General features: G+C 29.6%; 1 protein-coding gene across 1 annotated transcript in view; it reads right to left on the minus strand.

Annotated features, from left to right (window-relative positions):
• Positions 1 to 20,651, minus strand: part of RIMS1 (regulating synaptic membrane exocytosis 1) — a 416,356-nt gene that overhangs the window by 68,486 nt on the left and 327,219 nt on the right. Inside the window, 2 exon segments of the mRNA XM_025042852.1 lie at positions 7,070 to 7,236; positions 13,030 to 13,142. Of these exon segments, the coding sequence (XP_024898620.1) occupies positions 7,070 to 7,236; positions 13,030 to 13,142 (280 nt within the window).

A 20,651-nucleotide genomic window follows, 5' to 3' on the forward strand; every position in this document is an offset into this window, starting at 1 on the left:
CTGGGAAGCAGTGGTTCAGAAGGAAATGATATTGTGTCCATTCCAAATAATAAGATAATCACCACAGAAATATAAATATTTGTCCAAAGAAATATAAATATTGATAACTAGAATTCATGTCTGGTTACCATTAAAACAATTAGCTCCCAATGGATATAATACTGCTAGATTTATAATCCACAGTCAGTTCTCTAACATGCAAATATAAACATGTAAACACAGTATGATAAATAAAAACTTAAGAAGTTGTTAGAAATTTTCCATTATATATTTTTTGACATAAAAATCTAGTAAAAATTTGAGGTCCCCTCAAAATAGTCAACCTCCTATTTGATATCTAATACCACATTGAACATCCTTAATATAGCTGGTCTATGTGGTAATTACAACACATCAAAGACAAAAGGGTCAGACAGTGGTCCTTGAGGAAGTCCTCATGTGCTGTGAAAATTATACAGCATTGAAGAAAAGTTGTCAACATCTTAGCAATGGGAGTGGTTTCTTACACCTCAGCCTGATATCTTATGGAAGCGGCACACTCCCATACTTGGCATGAATCCAAAAGTTGGTACTGCTGGACATCAGTCATAACTCCAGAGTAACACAGAGTTCCTCTCCTCTGTGACATGTAAAGATCACAAGTACAAATGTAGCCTGTAGAGTGAAGAGGAATTTGAAGTTTGGGGACAGACTTTTCTCTCTTTGAAAACTATTACTGGAGAATAAATTGGTTGCATTTTAAAGCTGCTTTAATATTGCCAATTTACTTTAAGATTCATCACCTATGTTATTTTCCTTACACTTAGAAGATATATAAACTTTATATATCTTTAAGAATCTGTTACACAGAAGATATGCTGTTAGCAGTACATAAGTTCATTTCTTATGGATTGTGGGGTAATTAATAATAAGCAGGGAGAATTAAATTCTTATTTTATTTCACAACAGGATATTAAATTAAATATGTAACTTCTTTTAGGATAATTAAATGAAATTATAGCCATTTATTCATAATCGAAATGTAATTTAAACAATATCATAGATTATATGTATTATAAGCAAACTTATTAACATGGTTTGCTTTTGAACTTTCAAAGATTTTATTTTACTTTGAATAAATTTTTCTTATTCTCTTCCAAAGACACAGACTTATTTTCCTAATTAAAGAAAATTTTCTAATTATCATTATCTATGATTTTCATTGAACATGCTGTTTAAAATATTTTAAATGTTAAAAATAATCTAATTCCATTCTAACAGAACAAATAAAACTACATGGAAGTAGGTTTCTACGAATAAAATGTTAAAATGTACTTTTAAAACTCCATAAACAGTGTATAATTATTTTCTCCTCACAGGTAGAAGTGTCTCTAAGATCTATTTACAAATGATCACTTACACAAATGCCCATCTTTATAAGATATTCCAGGTTTCAATAAGTTTTGAACACTTCATTTATTATTACTGACCATTTTATGTCTATTATATTATAAGCATTCATTTAATATTCTATTGATCTTTTGATCTTAATAAATCTATAATGAATTGGCAGAGCTTAGAAAAGTAAAAACAAAGCAGGCTGGAGCTGTTTCAAATAGCATCAGTGCTGCTTCACCTCAAATTGTATTTTAAATGGTTTGCAAGGAAGAACACCTCACAGGAAAAGCTATTCACCTATCCCAAGAGCTCCGTAACTGGCTAGTACTGACTGTTGTGTCACTTATATTCATAGGTCAAGTAGTATTTTGCATGTTATGAATATGGCATGGTATATAACTAAGATATATGGCACACTCAGTCACATGGTATATTAATAAGATGATATAATTATTTTACCATGAAAATAGAGTCTTTTTAAAGGGCACATGGCACATTTTTTCCATCTCTTTACAACTTTAATCTAATCATAGGAAATAACGATGGCAATGACTTGGACTATTAAAACTAGGAAGATGCTATTCTAGAAAATCATTAAAATATATTTTCTTTCTTAAGTAGTCAATAGCCAGTATCTTTCAATATGTTCTAGTTCATTCTCTCCCCTATCATTAAATTTTCATATTATTTTCCTCTTTCTTTTCAGTACTTTTGTAGATCTCAATAGACTTTGTTTTTCCATATGTACTGGGCAAGCAAAATTAAGTGTATATAACTCTAAGAAAAATTCCCTCTTTATCATTCAATCATATTAAATGTCAGTAGGCATAATAACAAGTATGTTAAAAGTTTCATTTGTTATTCTTAGCTATTAATATAGCAAATGATTTTACAGCTAAATATTTTTCAAGTGCCATCACAAAAATATCTAAAGATTATTTTTAAATGTCTTCCTGAACTGAAGAACTGTGAGATAATGGGCATTTGAAATATTCTGTAACAATTTTCAAATGTAATTGCAATGTCAAGATTGATTTTCTAGAGGATATTAACCTATACATTTATTCTTCATTACAATTAAAATTATTACATAATTTAACGTTTTTATTTTTATTTTTTTATTCTTTAAGAGAAGCTTTTATTTCCTTGTTTCACAAATAAAGCTGGCTGTGCTATGTATGATGTTTTTAAATCCCCAAGTAAATATAAACACCTTTCCTTCAGTCTGTACTTAGTAATTATTATGCTTACTGACATCAAATGCTAAATTTTAGTAAATTTATGGCTGCAAGATTATTAGTTGTATATAAAAGATAACATCTCTAAAATATGCTTTTGTATCTTTCAAATTATGAATGTAGGAAATAAAGCTAATTGCTTTTGAAAATATTCTTTCAAAGGAGCATCATAAAAAAACTAAAAACTATTTGCAACAAATTTGCTCTTCAAGTTTGCTTATTAAAACCCACCCAACTGCAGAAACACCACTTTGTGGATCTTGGAGAATGTATGTTACAAACGTGAATACTGTTATTGGTTTTGACAAAGCTTTTAAAATTGTATAACATCTGAGAGAAACCATACGATTATACTTGCGTTTTGCTTTTAAAGCCTGATTTTGTATAAAACCTCTGAAATTTGTTTGCCTGGAAGGAAACTGATATAGGATAAAGATAAAAAAAATTTTAGAGCTCTACCACGAAAATTCAGCTTCTTTTTTGGGGTGAACGTCTTCTTTAGATGTAAAAATAAGCATAGAGAATTCAGAAAACTCAACATATTCTTTCTGATTTCCATTATGGTGCATTTTTATTATTAATTATGCCATCTCTACTCATATACTGTGCATATTTTGTAGGTGGATGGGAAGATATTCTTTGAGGAATATATAAGTCAACACTAAATTTAAATTGTAAGGCACATGCAGAACAAATCTAAAAAAAACTAAGAACCTCAAATCTTTGTTGATGCTTATTATTTTGAAGTTTTATGTTGATTCTCTATTATAAGAATCATTCTAGCAATTAAGTTTCAAATAGTTTTTAGTCAATGACAATTTTTTAAAATAACTCCTAATTCATTATATCTACAAAAGGTTATTTATCTTAATACAAATATTATGATCTATTTTTTATACTATTAGTTCCCCCATATATATAAACTTTAAAAACATGAGACATGTTTTGAACTATTTTGAATGAATGATTCAGAATGCATTTGGAGGAAGAGATGTCCTTTTTCAATTCACACAGAACCATACGATTTAGCTAGTGGCATCCCTAATCGACAAGATATTTATTGCATGTTCACCTTAAACACCAAAGATTCAAGAAATGACCAAGAATTCCTAATATTCTTCAAAAATGATCTTTGAGTGATTGATCATCCAAACATATTTATATTTTTCAATCCATAAAGATCTTATAAGTGCTTAATTTCATTTGTCCCCAAACAGGTGTTTTAAAGCTAACTTTGTAGTCTTGTATCTTTCAGGCAGAAGGAAAATTACCTAAAACATATTTTCTGAAGCTGCACTCAAGAACTCTGCAGAATATTAAAGATGTCTTGATGAACAAGCATTCCAGAATGAAATAACTTTGGTATACATTGGAATAAACAAAGATAAACCTTAAAATAATAATATGTACTGTGAATCATTAATAGGAAGATGTAGTAAGCAGTGTTTTGAAAACAATGGTCTATGTATTATACAGAAGACTGTGTACTGGTCATTTCAGATGTACTTGTCTTGACATTTTCTTGGTTCAAAATATACTTGGAGAGAGGAAATCAAACCATACATGGTATTTTAAGTGCCTACCTATATAAAACATATGTTGTTTTATATAATATGAATAAGATCATGTCATGTGATTTCTGTATATAGTCCTTTATAAGAATACAGGGTACTTGGTTGACTTTTAGGGTACTGAAAACTGTCTTTGGTGAATGATATTATGTCTTCTAAATCCTTTAATTGATGTCTAGAATAAAATTCATTTCTTGTGTCATAGAATGATTTGAGCAAAGACATACAGGGAAGTAAAATATAAGATTAGGTTTTAAACTCTTAAATAGATTATGATCTATTGAGTATGTGGCCTAGATATTATACTTTAATATACTCTTGGAAGTCCTTACATGTAACAGGAACTCAAAAGTTTCCTGCTGCTTATTATGACATATAAATATATTCTATCATAATTGATCAGACATGTTCATCTTTTATCATGAACTAGAATAAACGGAATTTTAAAATTTACGCTGCTGTTAGTTACTAAAAAGACAAAAAGAAAGTTTTGAGAAGCAGAAATATATTAAGACCCATCATTCCTCACAGAGTTAGCATGTGAACAGGAAATATTTCAGGGTGAAGGGCCTGCAACTCTTGCTCTACCTCAGTGAGGCACAGTATTTTTATATTGATGTCATCTTACTGTTTTATTTTCTTCCTTTTCATCCCAAACATTCCTCTCAGGTTGTTAAAAACAGGGTTGATGATGGATGCAAAATAACTGTGTGTGTGTGTACATGTATGCCTGTGAAGATATGCAAGGAGAAAACGTATATGAAAAGATAACCGGATTGTGAATGTCAGGAGAAAGATCTGCCCCTTCCCATGTATCATTTTTTCCTAAGAAAAAATGTTCTCTATTCTAAGAAATCAAATATGTACCACATATGGAGAAGCACTGACCTAAAGTACAGGACTAAAAGAAAAATAGCTTCTTAGCTTAAGGGGAAACTTGTTTAGCCATTAGCTTTAGTGCCTACATTTATATAATCCACTTATATAAAATAAGTCTCAGCTCATATGTGTTCTCAACTACAGAGAAGAGAAAAGGAAGCTGAAAACAGAAATGCCTTGAGAAAATGGATTTTTCATTACGAAATTTATTTGTACCCTTTTTAGGCCTACCCCTCTCCCCGCCACCTTCACTAAATAAAAGTCATATGAATCTAAGAGGCAAAGAATCCTCTCTCTTTTGCTTCTTGTCATGATATGGCTATAATTAGTGTTGGTTTGTTAAATGGCATTTTCCTACAAAGTAATATTGACTCCAATACAGTAACATGTTTCTTCCAGTCCCCTTTGTATAAAATCATAGTCCCTGGTTGTTGAGCTGCCTAACGTTTCTTTCTTTATTGATTTTTCTCTTCAAAAATCATGTAGCCAAATTTTTCCCAAAGATACATTTTTGAAGAATCCTTTCCTCTTTAAATTTCAAGAGAAAGACAATGGAACCACAAAATATTCTTGCAACTGGTTAGTAATTTGAATTCTATAAACTAGTAATACTTTATAGCATAGAACTCAAGGTATTGGCTCTATTGTGAACATAAAGAAAAATTACTTCAAGATTTATGGTTCTATAATTAGTAAATTATTTTCAGTGATTAAAAGTAAAGTCTTTGTTTAAGCCCTTTTTATTGATATTCTTGGTAAACTGAATAGATTTTGAAATATAATCACTTACTAGAATTTCAATAAAAAAATGTATCTATTAGCATAACTTTTACCCTTGATTCCAAGCAATTCAACATGGCTACAGTCTTTAGCAGTCTTTAGCCCTTCTAATTTTCTTAAATTTTAGAAAACTTAATATTCTGCTAGGACAAGATGCTAAGAACATCATAAAGATAAAACATGTTCTATTAATATTTTATCAGTTGAAATTGCTCATGGAGATTATCAGAGTATGACATTGTTAATTAACAGTAAGATAATTACTCTTAACTTTCTTCAATAGATGTGCTAGGTACAGGGAAATCCAAAAAATACATTTTATTGCACTTCATGAAAATGTGTAATAATATCAGACTTTCAGAGTATTAGATATATAATTGCTCCTATTTTGAACATTTATATTTCTTGGGCTTTCCATCAACTCTCTGATTCCAATAATGAAACTTCTATATTGGGAAACTAGTTAAGAACTGATATAAAATATGTCGTGTCCCTACTGGGTCTACTTTACTTAAGGTGGGACTTGGATTCCTGAGGTCTTCTGCCTTTCATCAGGGTATTTGCTTTGTAAGAACACAAGAGCACTGCCGGTGATTTAAAAAACATGTAAATTTCTTACAGCTCACATAATATAAACTAGAGTGTGTATTTTGTTATCACATCTACTCCATTCTACCCTAAAAGCTGACCAACTGCTATGGGATTAAAGAAGAGGTCGGCAAACTACAGCCCATGGGAGCAGTCTGCTTCCTGTTTTTTGTAAATAAAATTTTATTGGAACATAGCCATGCTCATTTGTTTACGTAGCTTTCACACTACAACACTGTTGAGTAGATGTACAAGCTCTGTCTAGCAAAGCCTAAAATATTTACTATCTGGCTTTACTAAGCTTTACAGAAAAAAGCTTTCTGACAAGCGAATTAAAGGATGCTCTGTGGATTTAATCATATTAGAAAGAAACTCCTGCAAGTGTGACTCAGAGCAATCTCTAAAATTATGACTATGGTTACCAGCTATGTCTTACAGTAGACAATACCAAACAGTCTAGTGGCGATACTACACAATAGCTAATAAATGTTCAATTTACTCCAGTCCCAGTTATTTTAATGAAATATTACTATTTCTGTTTTCTATTAATTGATCCAAACTGTGTTTTAGCAAGAACATTCAGCAAGCTAGTTGCATTTTCATATCACGGATAAAGACACAGTATTGCTAACTCACCTGATTCTACCCCTAGGGCGCTCAGATTGCTCTGACATAAAGCTTGTGCTGCTGAGGCGTGAGGCACTGCTGGTTCTGGAAATGGCGGACACATCACTGACATCACTATCTGATGATCTGGCAGAGACGTTATCACAGCTTCTGTACTGATCTTTATGTATGTTATACTATAGATTAAAAATAAGAGAGTGTGAGCGTCGTCAGATCATAGGAAAAAGAGACACACATGGTGAGATTAATGACTACTTATCCAACACCAAATAAAAGTGTACCTTCATAAAAGTAGGTATGAAATCTAAAACAATCCAAGCACTAACATAATATATGATTTCCAATGTAAAAAACCTACATCCTTTGAATGGTAAAAAAGTAGTTTATGGAAACTGAATTATAAATTAAAAACAAAAATTAAATGCTTGGGTGAAAAATTCAGTGAATTAATTATTTGCACATACTTAAAATCTCAAAATCTTATTTGTTTTTTCTCTTGTTTTGTTTTTATTTTTGCCTAATTTATTCACCTTTACTCTACCCGTGGTACAGACTGAGTCCATCTGTCTGTGCTTCTTTCTTCTTTCTACAACTACTCAATTTACCCACCACCTTCCCCATTCTAAGACACTGTGCTCTTTCAAAATTCTTAAAAAAATAGATCTTTTCACAAAAAAAGGGTTAATATTAAAGCTGAGGGGCCGTGCCAAAGATGAGTAAAGCAATGGATGCAAAGAGTGGACTCTGGCTTTAAACTTTCTATTATGGTATGCTTAGACATTTTCAGATTTAAACTATCAACTCAGGGTTGAAAGTAAAAAATGGGATTCTTATTGAAATTTCAATATACACTATATCTTATATTTAAACATGTCTTTAAATTTGTCTTTGGTATTAATTACCTAAGAAAACGTTAGGTAAAAGATTAAAACATGCAAAGTTGTCAAAGCAGTTAATCTACGCTTATTTCTAATTCACTGTCTTATTGTAACTATCATATTGTGAACAGCTGTATATGTTAAATATTATTTTAATATATGTTTTCAGTATATTAAGTAGTAAGCTTATGTAATTATATATAATTTTACAATCACTAGTATATAAGTGATTCTCTTAACTTAGGTACTGGAAAGTAAGATAATGTAACTTCCTATATAAAATAATAGAACACATAACCAAGAGAAACATATGACTAAAAATTGAGTATTTAAGTTTCTTATCAAGCAAGTGAATTTTAGATTTATGTGTTAATGTGTGAAAACATCAAATGTTTGTTAAACCTGTAGAAAAAAATATCCATCCTCTGATGTTCCATATTAGATGGGTTTAAATGAAACTAAAATAATCCAAACACACTATTCTTAAAAATTTGTAAAAACAATTGTCTTGCCAAAGTATATTTAACTGACGCTAAAACCTGAATCTGTATATACAAAATAAAGCATAAAACAATATTTAAAAAAATCCTAGACAAAGGAATCATGTTTATTTAATAATCTCTCAGATGAGAGCAGTTCAGCCAAAGGTTTTTAAATGTTAGTGTTAATTCTTCTCTCATGTGTATGCATTGGGCAAATAATTTTACATAAAGAATGAAAAGAATTCTACATTTATAGAATATCTACAAAATTATCTTTCCAAAAAATTTTTCATAATTGTGATTTTTGAAAGCTATGTGCTAAATTGTAATCCAAAAGGAAATTCCTATGTGTTATATCCAGAATTGAACTATTTATATGGCTTCATGTATGATCTAAAATTAATGTTTTAAGATAATATACTCAAAGTAATGTGATAATACTTCATCATCAAATTCTGTCATATCCGATCACATGACCCTGACATAATTCATTTTAGTTAGAACTGTTTTTCACTTACAGAGTAGATATGATAAAACCTTAATATGCTCACATAGTAGAATCTGAATTTAATACCATTAGTAGGGTACAAAAATAACTCCTATGTTACTTGGTTTTGAAGTTATTTTGCTAAGTAGATATATTATGTAATTATATGTTTCCAAATATATTGAAATAATAGCTTGTGTGTGACAAAATATGAGAAGAATTGGGTTCTAATACCACAAAAATTTACCCAGTAGATTTTCTAGCATTGTGTTGACACCCAGAACAAATGTTCCCCTTATTAGACAATTGTCAATAATTAGTCCAGATGTTAGCATAAGGATATGTGAGTGTATATGGAAATATTTCTCTAGCTAAAGAACCTTTCCTTTTCTATAAACCATCTCTTCCTCAACCTTTTTGTATATAGAGTTTTGCTATTCCAGCAAAGAGATAAAACAAGGAATTTAAAAAGAATATACGTCCTATTCAATTTTTCGATATTGGGGTAAAGAATGATCCATTGGTCTGAAAAGAGATCACAATTTTCTTTACATTGGTTATTTGAAAGAAATGAAATACTTTTATATTCATTTTTTGATACTATATTTACTTATTTTCAAACTGTTATAAGTTAAAATAATAACTTTGGCTTTTTATCAAGTATAATTTGGTAAATTTCCTATTTAACAATTAAATGTTTTAATAGAAATATGTTAATTATATTATATTTTGAGAAACATAATTATATCTACAGGAGGAATGCATACTGATCAGACAGCAGGGAAATAAGTCCTTGATGTAGAGGAGGCTCTAATTATAGGGCTGCTATTTTTATAAGTAAGTAATAATAAACCCTCAGCAGCTACCTACAATACCCATCATATCAATCTTTGTTGCTGTTCCCTGAGTTACAGAAACATAAGCACTCTAAAATGTGAGTACCTAAATGCAAACTCACTCTCCAGTTATGAATTCCACCTTGTCATTGAGGCATGCAACTCTGTACAACATCAATGAAAAAGCAGTATGGCGTCACATTTCAGTGATACCAAAGTAGTTCTGTGCTTTTTTTTTTAAAGCAAAGTTAGAGCTAATTCCTTAGGAGGGATATTAAGGGCATTTAACCTTTTAAAGGAGGTGTCAGGTTTGAAACATCTTAGGAATTATATTATATTTGTCCAAAATTCTTTCCCTTAAAGAAAATTTAGTTCTACTGGTGTTTGGATATGAATACTTTGAGAATGGTTAATTTCTAATTTGGTAGAATTTCAACTAAGGTGTATTGCTTCATCCAAAATCTCAAATAAAGAAGAACAGATTCAAAATCAACTGTATATTAAATTTTCAACAATATCAGTTCTTAATTATATAAATAAAATATATTTTTGTTTAGTAAATTATAAAAAGGTTGGGGTAAATGAATAAAAAAATGAAACATAATTTCTCAAGTATGTGAGAGAGATCTGAGTTACCTGAATGGGCTATGAAAACTAAAAATTTTATTGTAAGCATTAGGCCATAATATGAATATTAGAATTGTGAAGAATATCTTTTACTTGACACATCTAAAATAAAAGCTAATTATTCATTATTTTATATTATATATTTTTCCTATTTTATATTTTTAAAAGTTTTTTTAAGGATACCATATCTTTGATATCACATTTAATGATAATTTATAATCATTTTATTTATTTAACAAAGCAGTACCAATTTATGCAGTAAGAACAGCAATGTATTTGAAAATAAAGTTTTTCATTAAATATTAAAATGCAATGAGAGAAGAGGGATGTCTATGCAAAGAAGGGAGAAAAAATAGAATACGATAATCAAATTGTATGCAAATTAAAAGCTGTAGAAGAACCTCTGAATCAAACTGGAATATAGTATATATTTCAATGATGTAAGAAGCAGAATATGGTGGTACCTTATTCTCAATCAGGAATTCTAGGGCCTTATCAAAGGCTTTATTCATTTTGGTAAATCTCCTTCCTTCCGAGCCTCAGTTTTCATAAATGTAGTAAATAAGAGAGCTGGAATAGATTATTTTGAGGTATTTTTAAGTTCTAAATTTCTATGAGCCAGAGAATTTGGAATCTCCCAGAAAGATTAACCTAGTTATATTACAAATATAAGTATTAGTGGTGGTTTAGACTTCTATGGCATTTCATTATGTAGATTTTTTGACCAACTAATTAATGATTAGAGTCCTGGTTCAGAATGATCCAGAAAGGCTTTTAATATTTTATCCAGATTCTTTATTTACCGCTTTCTTGCATTCTCTACTGGTCCTATGTCCCCCAGCTATTCTATCTGACTTCATCTTTTGACATAGCACTAAAAAAATGATAGAGTATTTCCAGCTTTAATGAAACTTCAGATAACTGCATCCAACTGGGAAGGAAGAAAGGCTAAATTATCCTGCTTTCTAATTCCTACTGCATTTGTAGTAAGAGAAAACAAAAATGATATCCATAAAGCAGACAAATGAGCTAATTAAGTGATAATACTATATAGAATCAACCACAAAGAACATATGTAGAGTTAGAATCAGCGGCTCTATACAACATCAAGATATTTTGTATGCTGATATTTTTTTCTTTATTAATTTTACCTTTTAAAATGTTGTTTTAGAATCCTAGGGAATTGGGCTACCTAAATCACAGTGACTCAGTTAATCCTTTTGCAGCTAATCCAAAAAGTGATAAACTGCATTTAATATACACGATTCTAAAGTAATCTGGTGACAATTCATATTTTGTGACCACCTAATTTTTGTATTAGTCTCTAAATATCTGGCTATATAATGAACAACCTCCATTATTTAAAAATTTTTTTCATCCTTTCTCTCTGACAATCATCAGTTTGTGCTCCAAATCCATGTCTGATTCTGTTTTGTTTGTTTTTTTAGATTCTACATATAAGTGAAATCACATGGTATTTGTTCTATTTCAGTTAGCATAATACCCTCTAAGTCCATCCATGTTATCACAAATGACAAGATTTCATTCTTTTTTAAAATAGTTAATATTCCACTGTATATATGTACCACATCTTTATCCATTCATCTATTGATGGACAATCAGGTTGCTTCCGTATCTTGGCTGTTGTAAATACTGCTGCAATGAACGTAGGGGTGCATAGATATTTCAGGGGCATATAGTCAATAACATCATAACTTTGCATGGTGTTAGATGGTTACTAGACTTATTGTGGTGACCACTTGTTAGGTATTTAAATATAGAATAACTGTGTTGCACACCTGAAGCTATCATAATATGGTATAGTAACTATATTTTAATAAATGTAAGTAAATTTTTCTAGGTACATATTTCAAGCTAACAATATTTAGTATAGTTTAACTTTGAATTTCTAAAAGGTCATTGCTTCCAAAAGGGCTTCTCAACATCAAATTATAACAGTTTGTCCTGTAATGGCTGCTGCTACTTTTGTCGTATTCTAAAAAATTTTTTTAAACAAACCAGATTTTTATATATTTTTACATATACACATATATGAATTTTAATGAAGTATAAAATTCTATGCATATTTTAATTAAAATCAGCAGTTTATAAACTTCTTACTGTATCTTTACAAAATAACATTAAAATATAAATTAAATGTTTACTGGCACTTGGAACTGTGTGGATTTCAGTTTCTTTGAAATCTTTGATATCAGTTACTTTTCTCACTATAGACAAATCAATAAGAAATCTCACATTGCATAATTTTTCATTTGGTAACAAATCTCAATAGTAAATATCAACCTAAAATGGTATTTAAGACTCTAAAGCTATAACTTAATATTTTAAATGCAATATTAAATGATATTCAAGTAATAAAATTATTTTGTATATCTTGCTTATTTACGTGAATTTATTGACAACCGATCATTAAGTGACTTTAATAATATCAAGTATTTACATTTTTTTAGGAAAAAACATAAAATCTAAGTTAATAAATATGTTAATAAAGTTATATCTTGTGATGATATCAAGAGGAGAGAGGTTATGATGCAAGACTATCATTTGCTCATATAACTTGGTGCTTGCTAGTCCTACCTGGTACACATACTGTATATTTATAAAAGTGAGACTATTGGTTGGGTACTACTAATTTTACCTTGGAATATTGCTCGCGATCAAGTTCTTGACTAGAACCAGACCCTGTTGTCTGCTTAAATCGATGCACTTTCATTTTCATCTGTCTTGTTCGCTCTTCCACTACTAAGCTTGCTGCAAAAACACACAATGGAAGCTTATTAAAACATGTGAAGAAACTTTCAGGAACTGGATGGTTTAAAATTTTAATGCTTTTGATATGACTTCAATTAAATGAAGTTTTGAAATAATGTGATTAGTAAATTAAACAAAATGCAGAATATACAAAGTTAGCAACTATTAAGCTAAAGATGAACATGACTCAACTCATACAAAATGAGGAACACAAATATTAGTAACAAAAGTACTCTATATCTTCATCTGATATCAATTCCATTCATAAATGATTATGTGAAACCAAATTTAATTGTGAAAATGTTTTAATCAACTAATTGTTGCATGTACATATATAGAGAAAACGAATATGCATACTGAACACATCACACATATATGCACATGCATGCACACACCCACTTAACATCCTCAACTAAAAGTCACCAACAGTTTTATAAAAACCCGCTTTTATGAGGCATTCTTATTAAATCATTAATTTTTGCTAGTCTTAAAAATGAACTAAAAGATTAGTTTGCTATTTCTGATGGCTATGTCTGACTACATATATAAAATTCATAAGTTCTGAAAATGTGATAAAAAATTTTAGCTCTTTAATTATAATATATAAAGAACTATATTCCATTTAAGCCTTTATTAATCTCCTAAGTAGAAAGTGTGAGGTGTGACTGTTTAGATGGGAAGAATTACGGCCTTTAATTTTTACCTTTTTACAAATAAAGGAGAAAAGATAGCTAAGGGTACAGTTGTGTGCAGAGAAAACTTCAAAATATATACCTGTGTTGTAGGAGACCTATGTTTACTTTTTACAACTTATCTTTTGCCAACTTTCAGGACTATTCAACCTCTTAAACAAGTGCTAACATTTATTCCTAAGATGTGTTTTATACATATATATATATACATATGTGGAAAAAAATTGTGATTAGTGTATTGGGGCTTCTGCTAAGGGGCCCTAATGATTTAGGAAATGGAAATGTTGATATATCTGATTGGCTTGGCTGTATATTTCATCTCTTACAAAAAGTTTATAAAGATATTTGCTGAAAAAATTTTCCATTGCAATGATTAAACATGGCCTATCGTCCTTGATAAAAGACACTGACACCAATTTTAAAAATTAAGTAAATATGCAGCTTTTATTTTGTGTTCAAGTACAAAGACTAATAGTCCAAGAGATACATAGTTTGAAATCTGTGGCTAAAAGTTTTAATCATATTTTTTTAACACCAATTATTATATGTTTAAGCTTTTGTTTAAATTCAGTAAATTAGATAGAAAATATCAATCCCTAAGATCAGTTAGGTGAATTAAGCAATGACGCACACTTGAAAATGTTGGTTTCAGAGACAGTAAATGATGACTACTAATGATTAAAGGATGGTTCAATGAAGATCTTGAGAAAAGCCGTTCACAAATTTATTATTTGATAATACACACGGAGTCATAATGAGTATTATAAAGCAAAATGTTGTTTGAAAGTAAATAGGAATTGAGACAAAGTTATTGAAAAATAGGAGTTATATTTATAGAAAACCATATATGCAAGATAAGAAAATGTACAAATATCTGTTCTCTGCCTTTTGCCTACAGTGTGGGTACCTCTGGGTACTGCTCTGTCTTTGAGCTTTGAGGAAGTCAAATGAACTATAATCAGTTGTACTTTATAATTAAAGCTTAAAACAATTCAAAGCAACCTCTATGTAGGATAAAATTTGAATATTCTCACTAAATAATATTAATTGTATGAAATTTTTCATACTGATTAGCCCATAGCTTTATAAGCTTCACTTTAAGTGCCATGTACTTCTTAGGGAAGATGGAAACTTGACACTGAAAAGATTATTTTCCAAGAGCTAAGCAGTCTGAAGCAGTCTGAAACAGTTCTGGTGATTGAACCTTGCCAGGACAACCTCCCATCTCTCTAAATAGAACTACTTAGCTTATGACAGGGCTGCATTCAAATCTTTACTTTGCAAAACTCGAAACTAAATCATAAGAGGACAGTGGTGGCCTAACTAAATCTTATAATGATTTTAAATGACTTCACTCTTACTTTCCCAAAATGATTAATATACTATCTTTATTCTTAAAGAAGTGAAAGTTGACATCTTTTAATCTGTCAAATAAAATCTCTAAATTAATATTGACACAGAATCATGAGTAGATCCTTTTGACTCTGCAGCAAAATTGTACTTGCTATGCTATCCTCATTACTTGCTCAGATTCCAAGAGAAGTAAAATGCAAACAGCTATCTACTTACTCATATCAAAAAGTCAGATAATTACAAATAATTCACATTTTTTAGTATTTCTCTTTATTTCCTGATGATATGTAGATTAGTATGTATTATGAAATAATTGGTTATACAAGTTATCATGTTTCAGTAAAAGTTTCCTTCATAAATATCAGTGACGAGCCTTCAGTGTGAATTTAGAAGTTTTTAACTTTTCTACAAATTATGCTTATTTTGCATTTTATTTTTCAACTGTATGTTGTGGAATAAAATGACATTATTTCTGAATTATTGGTGTATTGAACGTAGTAAGACAAGTTTAGGGACTAAAATAGAATATTTATCACAAATTTGAACCAGAAGGCATGATTCCATTAATGTACATGATTTATACAGAGAATGATAAATGATTAGTGATGATTAAAAGTGAACTGAATCCTGGGAATATGGTTACCTGTTGAGTATCTCACTATAAGTAAAATTAACCACAGCCTAGAGAGCTCAAATATTTACTTTGAAAAGTATGATCACTGATTTAAAAATTTTATATTATTTTAACAATTTAATGACAATAGCAAAATTAAAATATTAAATAAAATATTTTCCAATTTTCCCACAAATCCTAGCATTAAATTCATATTTGAGGAACATTCTGAATTTTAGTAGCGTTATAAACTAACAAAATCACCACAATGTCAGTTGCCATTCTTTTACAAAAAGATAAAAAATTTGGGCAACTTTTGGGTTTTTATTTTTTAAATTTTAAAGCTGCTATATACTAGAGTTAAATAACTCCTCTTATTGCCTACTACAGATAAAGTTATCATATAATTTCATTTAGTCTTTTAATAAAAACATAGCTTATATTATATATAATATAGTCAAAGATAAGAGTGTGTACTAAAGACTATATTTTGGCTATGAATAGTGTTAGTAACATAAACAATTCATCTCCCTTAGCCTGTAAGGTGTAATTAACATTGCAATTTTATAAAAAAGTGTTTTTGAAGCTAGAATTTTTCACTAAACCTTCTATAAACTGCATGATGTCTTTGATGTTGAATAAACTGTGCTTTTTAAAAGCAAATATTTATTTATCTAAAAGTATTTATTGAAAATAACACATTTTCTTTAGATCAGTTTTACTCTATGTACATTGTTATTTCTAAACTCTGGCATTTTTGTCAGATAAATCTCCATATTTCAAAAAACGATTCAATATTATCATTAAGAAAATATAAAACTGGAACTTATTTTTAGGGGTTACATTAAAACCATATTTATGAAATCATTTTTTGTCTTAAAACTCAACAAGAATAACTGATTGGAGCATGCAAGGTGAGAAAAGTAAATATAATATAAAAAGTCTATAATTTATTATAGTTTTCTAATGGAAAGTAATAAATATTAGTCAAAGTAGAGAGATTAAAATAATTTTTTTCATGTCATGCTTTGCTATAAATTCTTAATCTATTGTTACAGTTGATCTATGATGAATCTACAAACAAACTGAAATCACTTGCAAATATTGTTTGTGACTACATGGATTTTTCTCTATTTCTTTATTAAAGAATCCTATGATTTTTTAAAAAAACAACATAAGGATCCTTAATAAATCTTCCCTAATCCAACAGAGAAAAATTCATGTAGAATCGCCTCCTCCAAAGGGAATTTAATTTTCTGGGAAACTCCTTTGACTTACCAGTCATATGTGATTTGCTCGAAAATATTATCAATATTATAGCTATGTACAATTTAAGATCACTATAATTTAAATTTTAAACTTTATAAATATGTTATTTATAAATTTACAATTACATAAAGATGAATCTGATCTTCAAATTCCTTAAATATTTCATAATTCTCTCTAGGCATCTAGAAATTAACATAAATCTGAAATTTCAAATGTTTGTGCTTGTAGGCAAAAAAAAATCCATACACTATATTGTTAAACTTTCCAATACTTTCAAGTATTTGAGGTAAAATATGAATATAAAAGAAAACAGAAACAACAATTTATTGTTAAGTATTTTAAAGTAAAAAAGATTGAGTATTTTATTTTGTGACAAGGTTAGCCAGTATAAGTGTCAAAAGTGATACATGATAATATCTGGACAGGGTAATTAAACTTGTCTAGTTACCTACAATGTGCCATCATACTAAATGAATAGAAAAATTAATGCTTCTGCTTCCTTGCTGTATAGCAATTCAAGAGTCCCTCGATAGTATAACACCATCTTTGCTCCAATGAGTGTCTCAGAGAGAACAATGATAAATGATCACATACCTGAAAATTGTCAGGAAGAGTGAAATATGAATGAAACACCTACAATGCCTCAGTTATTGATAGCATTAACACCTACATGAAATGAATGAAACACCTACAATGCCTCAGTTATTGATAGCATTGAAAAAAAAATCTCTTGAAGCTATTTAAAAAAAAAACAAAACACCCCACTGATAGTGAGACCTCAAATACAAAGAACAATAAGTGAAACATAAAGATCAAAAAGTATAAAAGATGAAAATATTTAACTAATTGAGTCTGTAATCTGTATACATAATAAAAAGCCTGACTAGAAAGATACATGGTTGGATATTTGAAAATTCGAAAGGTAATACTAGTCTCTGCTCGTCGTTTTTTTAGACTTTAGAGGAATATGAATTCCTATAAAGTTAAGATGGACAAACATTCTCTATAGTCCTTGAAGCAATGTGGCAAATGGTAAAAATCCAGAGGTAGGAATGACTAGGCAGATTACAGTCCTAGACCCATAACCATTTATCAGTTTATCAATGCTGCCTTGATTAATTCCTGATATAGCTCTCCACCATGGAGTTTTTATATGTAAAGTGAAGAGACTGCTTAGAGTAACTGCTGTTGTAGCCTATGATTCTAATATTAGTTCAGTAGGTTATTGTGAAAGTTTTTTTGTTCACATTTTCTAAAAATAGAGAACTACAACTTATTTTCTTGCTCTATTACCTAATTTCCAGCATTTTTTAATTTGCTAATTTATCAACACTATATATGTTAAGGGATAACATATTCACCAATGTATTTTACATTATTATTTTCTATTTTTCCAATAAAAACATAATGTATTCCTTGCATGTTCATCCTCATTTCTGGAGTCATACAAATGTAGTAAGCAACTATGATATACTTACATAATCCTACCTCTCCAAACACATATATAGCACATGTACATAAAGATTAAATGTTTAAAATATTTTGACTATATAGAAATGGGCAAGTTCTGGGTCATTTTCCTAGCATAAAATGCATTTCAATTTGCAAGGATAGAAATATACCAAAGTTCTTAGTGCTCTATGATTCTTTTGGATGGTAAAGATTATGCTATCATAATACAAACAATAAAATGATGATAACATTTATCCAGCCTGAGAAACATAAAACACAACAAATAAATAACACACATTAAATGAAAATATCACACTGTCTTTAGGGGTTTTTAAAGAAAATAACCTGTGTTTTGGCACAGATAATTGAAACTGAATGTTAAAACAGATGAAATAGGTAATTTGTATATATAATCACTCTAGTCTCACTGCAGCCAAAACCACGAGACCATCTCTTGTTTAAGCAATGCTGATTTTCACTAAAGTGTCTAAAACAAAGCTCAGGACTTCCAACCCCAGACATCATTTTCAGTGTCAAAACTGTCAAGCCCTAGAGTAACACTGAAAATACTAGTCAGATACATGACAGATAAGAAAGTCAGGCTCTTGATGAAAGAATCTGTCATTTTACCTTGCTCTTTCATATTACACAGGGTTAAATAGCTTTTTAAAATGTATTTCGGTTTTCAGTGGGAGCACTGTCTCCTTATGAGGCACTTCTTCAAATATCTTTGTGAAGAGCGACCCTTGTAATTAAGGCCTGCGGAAATAACAAAATCACTCCCTGGGGTCATGCTGTTTATCCCAAGTGATCTCCAATATGTTTATCTATAATTTTTAATTATTCCAATTACACTGATGTCAACAGACTCTACCTTGAAAGGCTTGATGTGGCATAAATCCTAGATTCATCAATTTTTTGACAGTCTCTTCTTTTCTTCCGTAAAAAGGGTTTACAAATTTTAAAATTTGTAACAAAAATTACAATATTTAGGGGACCTATATACCTTTAGAGAAAAATAGTTAAAAAGTCTATCCATGGCTACACATCTGTCTGCCTTCTATTTTTACTCAGCATTTTCCCCACGAATCCAAGGAAGAAGGGGGCAACAATGCATTATTACCTCAATGGGGCATTTTTTTGTAAGTTTAGGTTTGCTTGGTTTAAGTGTTAAATACTCTGAAGTTTTAAAAGCCTGTAATGTTATTTTAAATAATCACATTTGAATCAGCAGGATGGGAAAATAGAGTAAAAATCAAGAGTTCTGAATTGTTTTATATGAGCTGCTCACTCTCTATGTCTCTAGATTTTAAAGAGAAAGCTAGAATGACAACTATATTTATGGATTTGTGGCAAAAAAAGAAATGGATAAATTAGACACTTCTACTAATGAAGCTCTAAATATTTATGAATAAACATTCATAAATATTCATAATAAGTGTTCAGGAAAAGCACTGCCCTGGAAGATTAAGAAACTTGAATCTTTGAAATCTTAATATACAATACAGGAAATAAATCACCTGGCTTAATATGCATCTAATAAAAATGTAAATAAAATTGAAACCCTTTTCTACTTAATGAGTTAAAACAATGCTGATATCAAAGAATACACATATTAGTTTACATTAGCAAAAGTCAAGTTACATATTTGTTCCTATAATGTGTTTTACAACCATGGTATACTATTAAAATAAGTATGCAAATATTATCTATACAATAACTAACATAACGGAAAATTATTAAAATCATGGTTTTTGCTTTTTTATATAATTGCACCTAGTTAAAGTTAATGCTAATAGTTCCATAACAATTATATTTTGTATGACTTAGCATTCAAATTGCTTGCCAATATTTAAAGAAGGAAAGTACAGGTAATTTATTTGAGCACTTTTAATAGACACCTGTGCTTTAAAATATACTTGAGTAGAGGCAATCCTTAAATAGCCCCTATTACCTTGTTACAGTAATTATTATAAATTTTATTAGTGAAACAGAAAAACAAAAAGCAACAAATGCCATTAACTTTGTTCCTGTTCAAATCATTTAATCACTTGAAATGTAATGACCCTTATTCTGTGTATAAAGGAAATTAATATTTGTAGAAAAGATAATGTGTTTTGTTACAATTCA

This window comes from Pteropus alecto, unplaced genomic scaffold (assembly GCF_000325575.1).
Source record: "Pteropus alecto unplaced genomic scaffold, ASM32557v1 scaffold7, whole genome shotgun sequence".
NCBI lineage: Eukaryota > Metazoa > Chordata > Mammalia > Chiroptera > Pteropodidae > Pteropus > Pteropus alecto.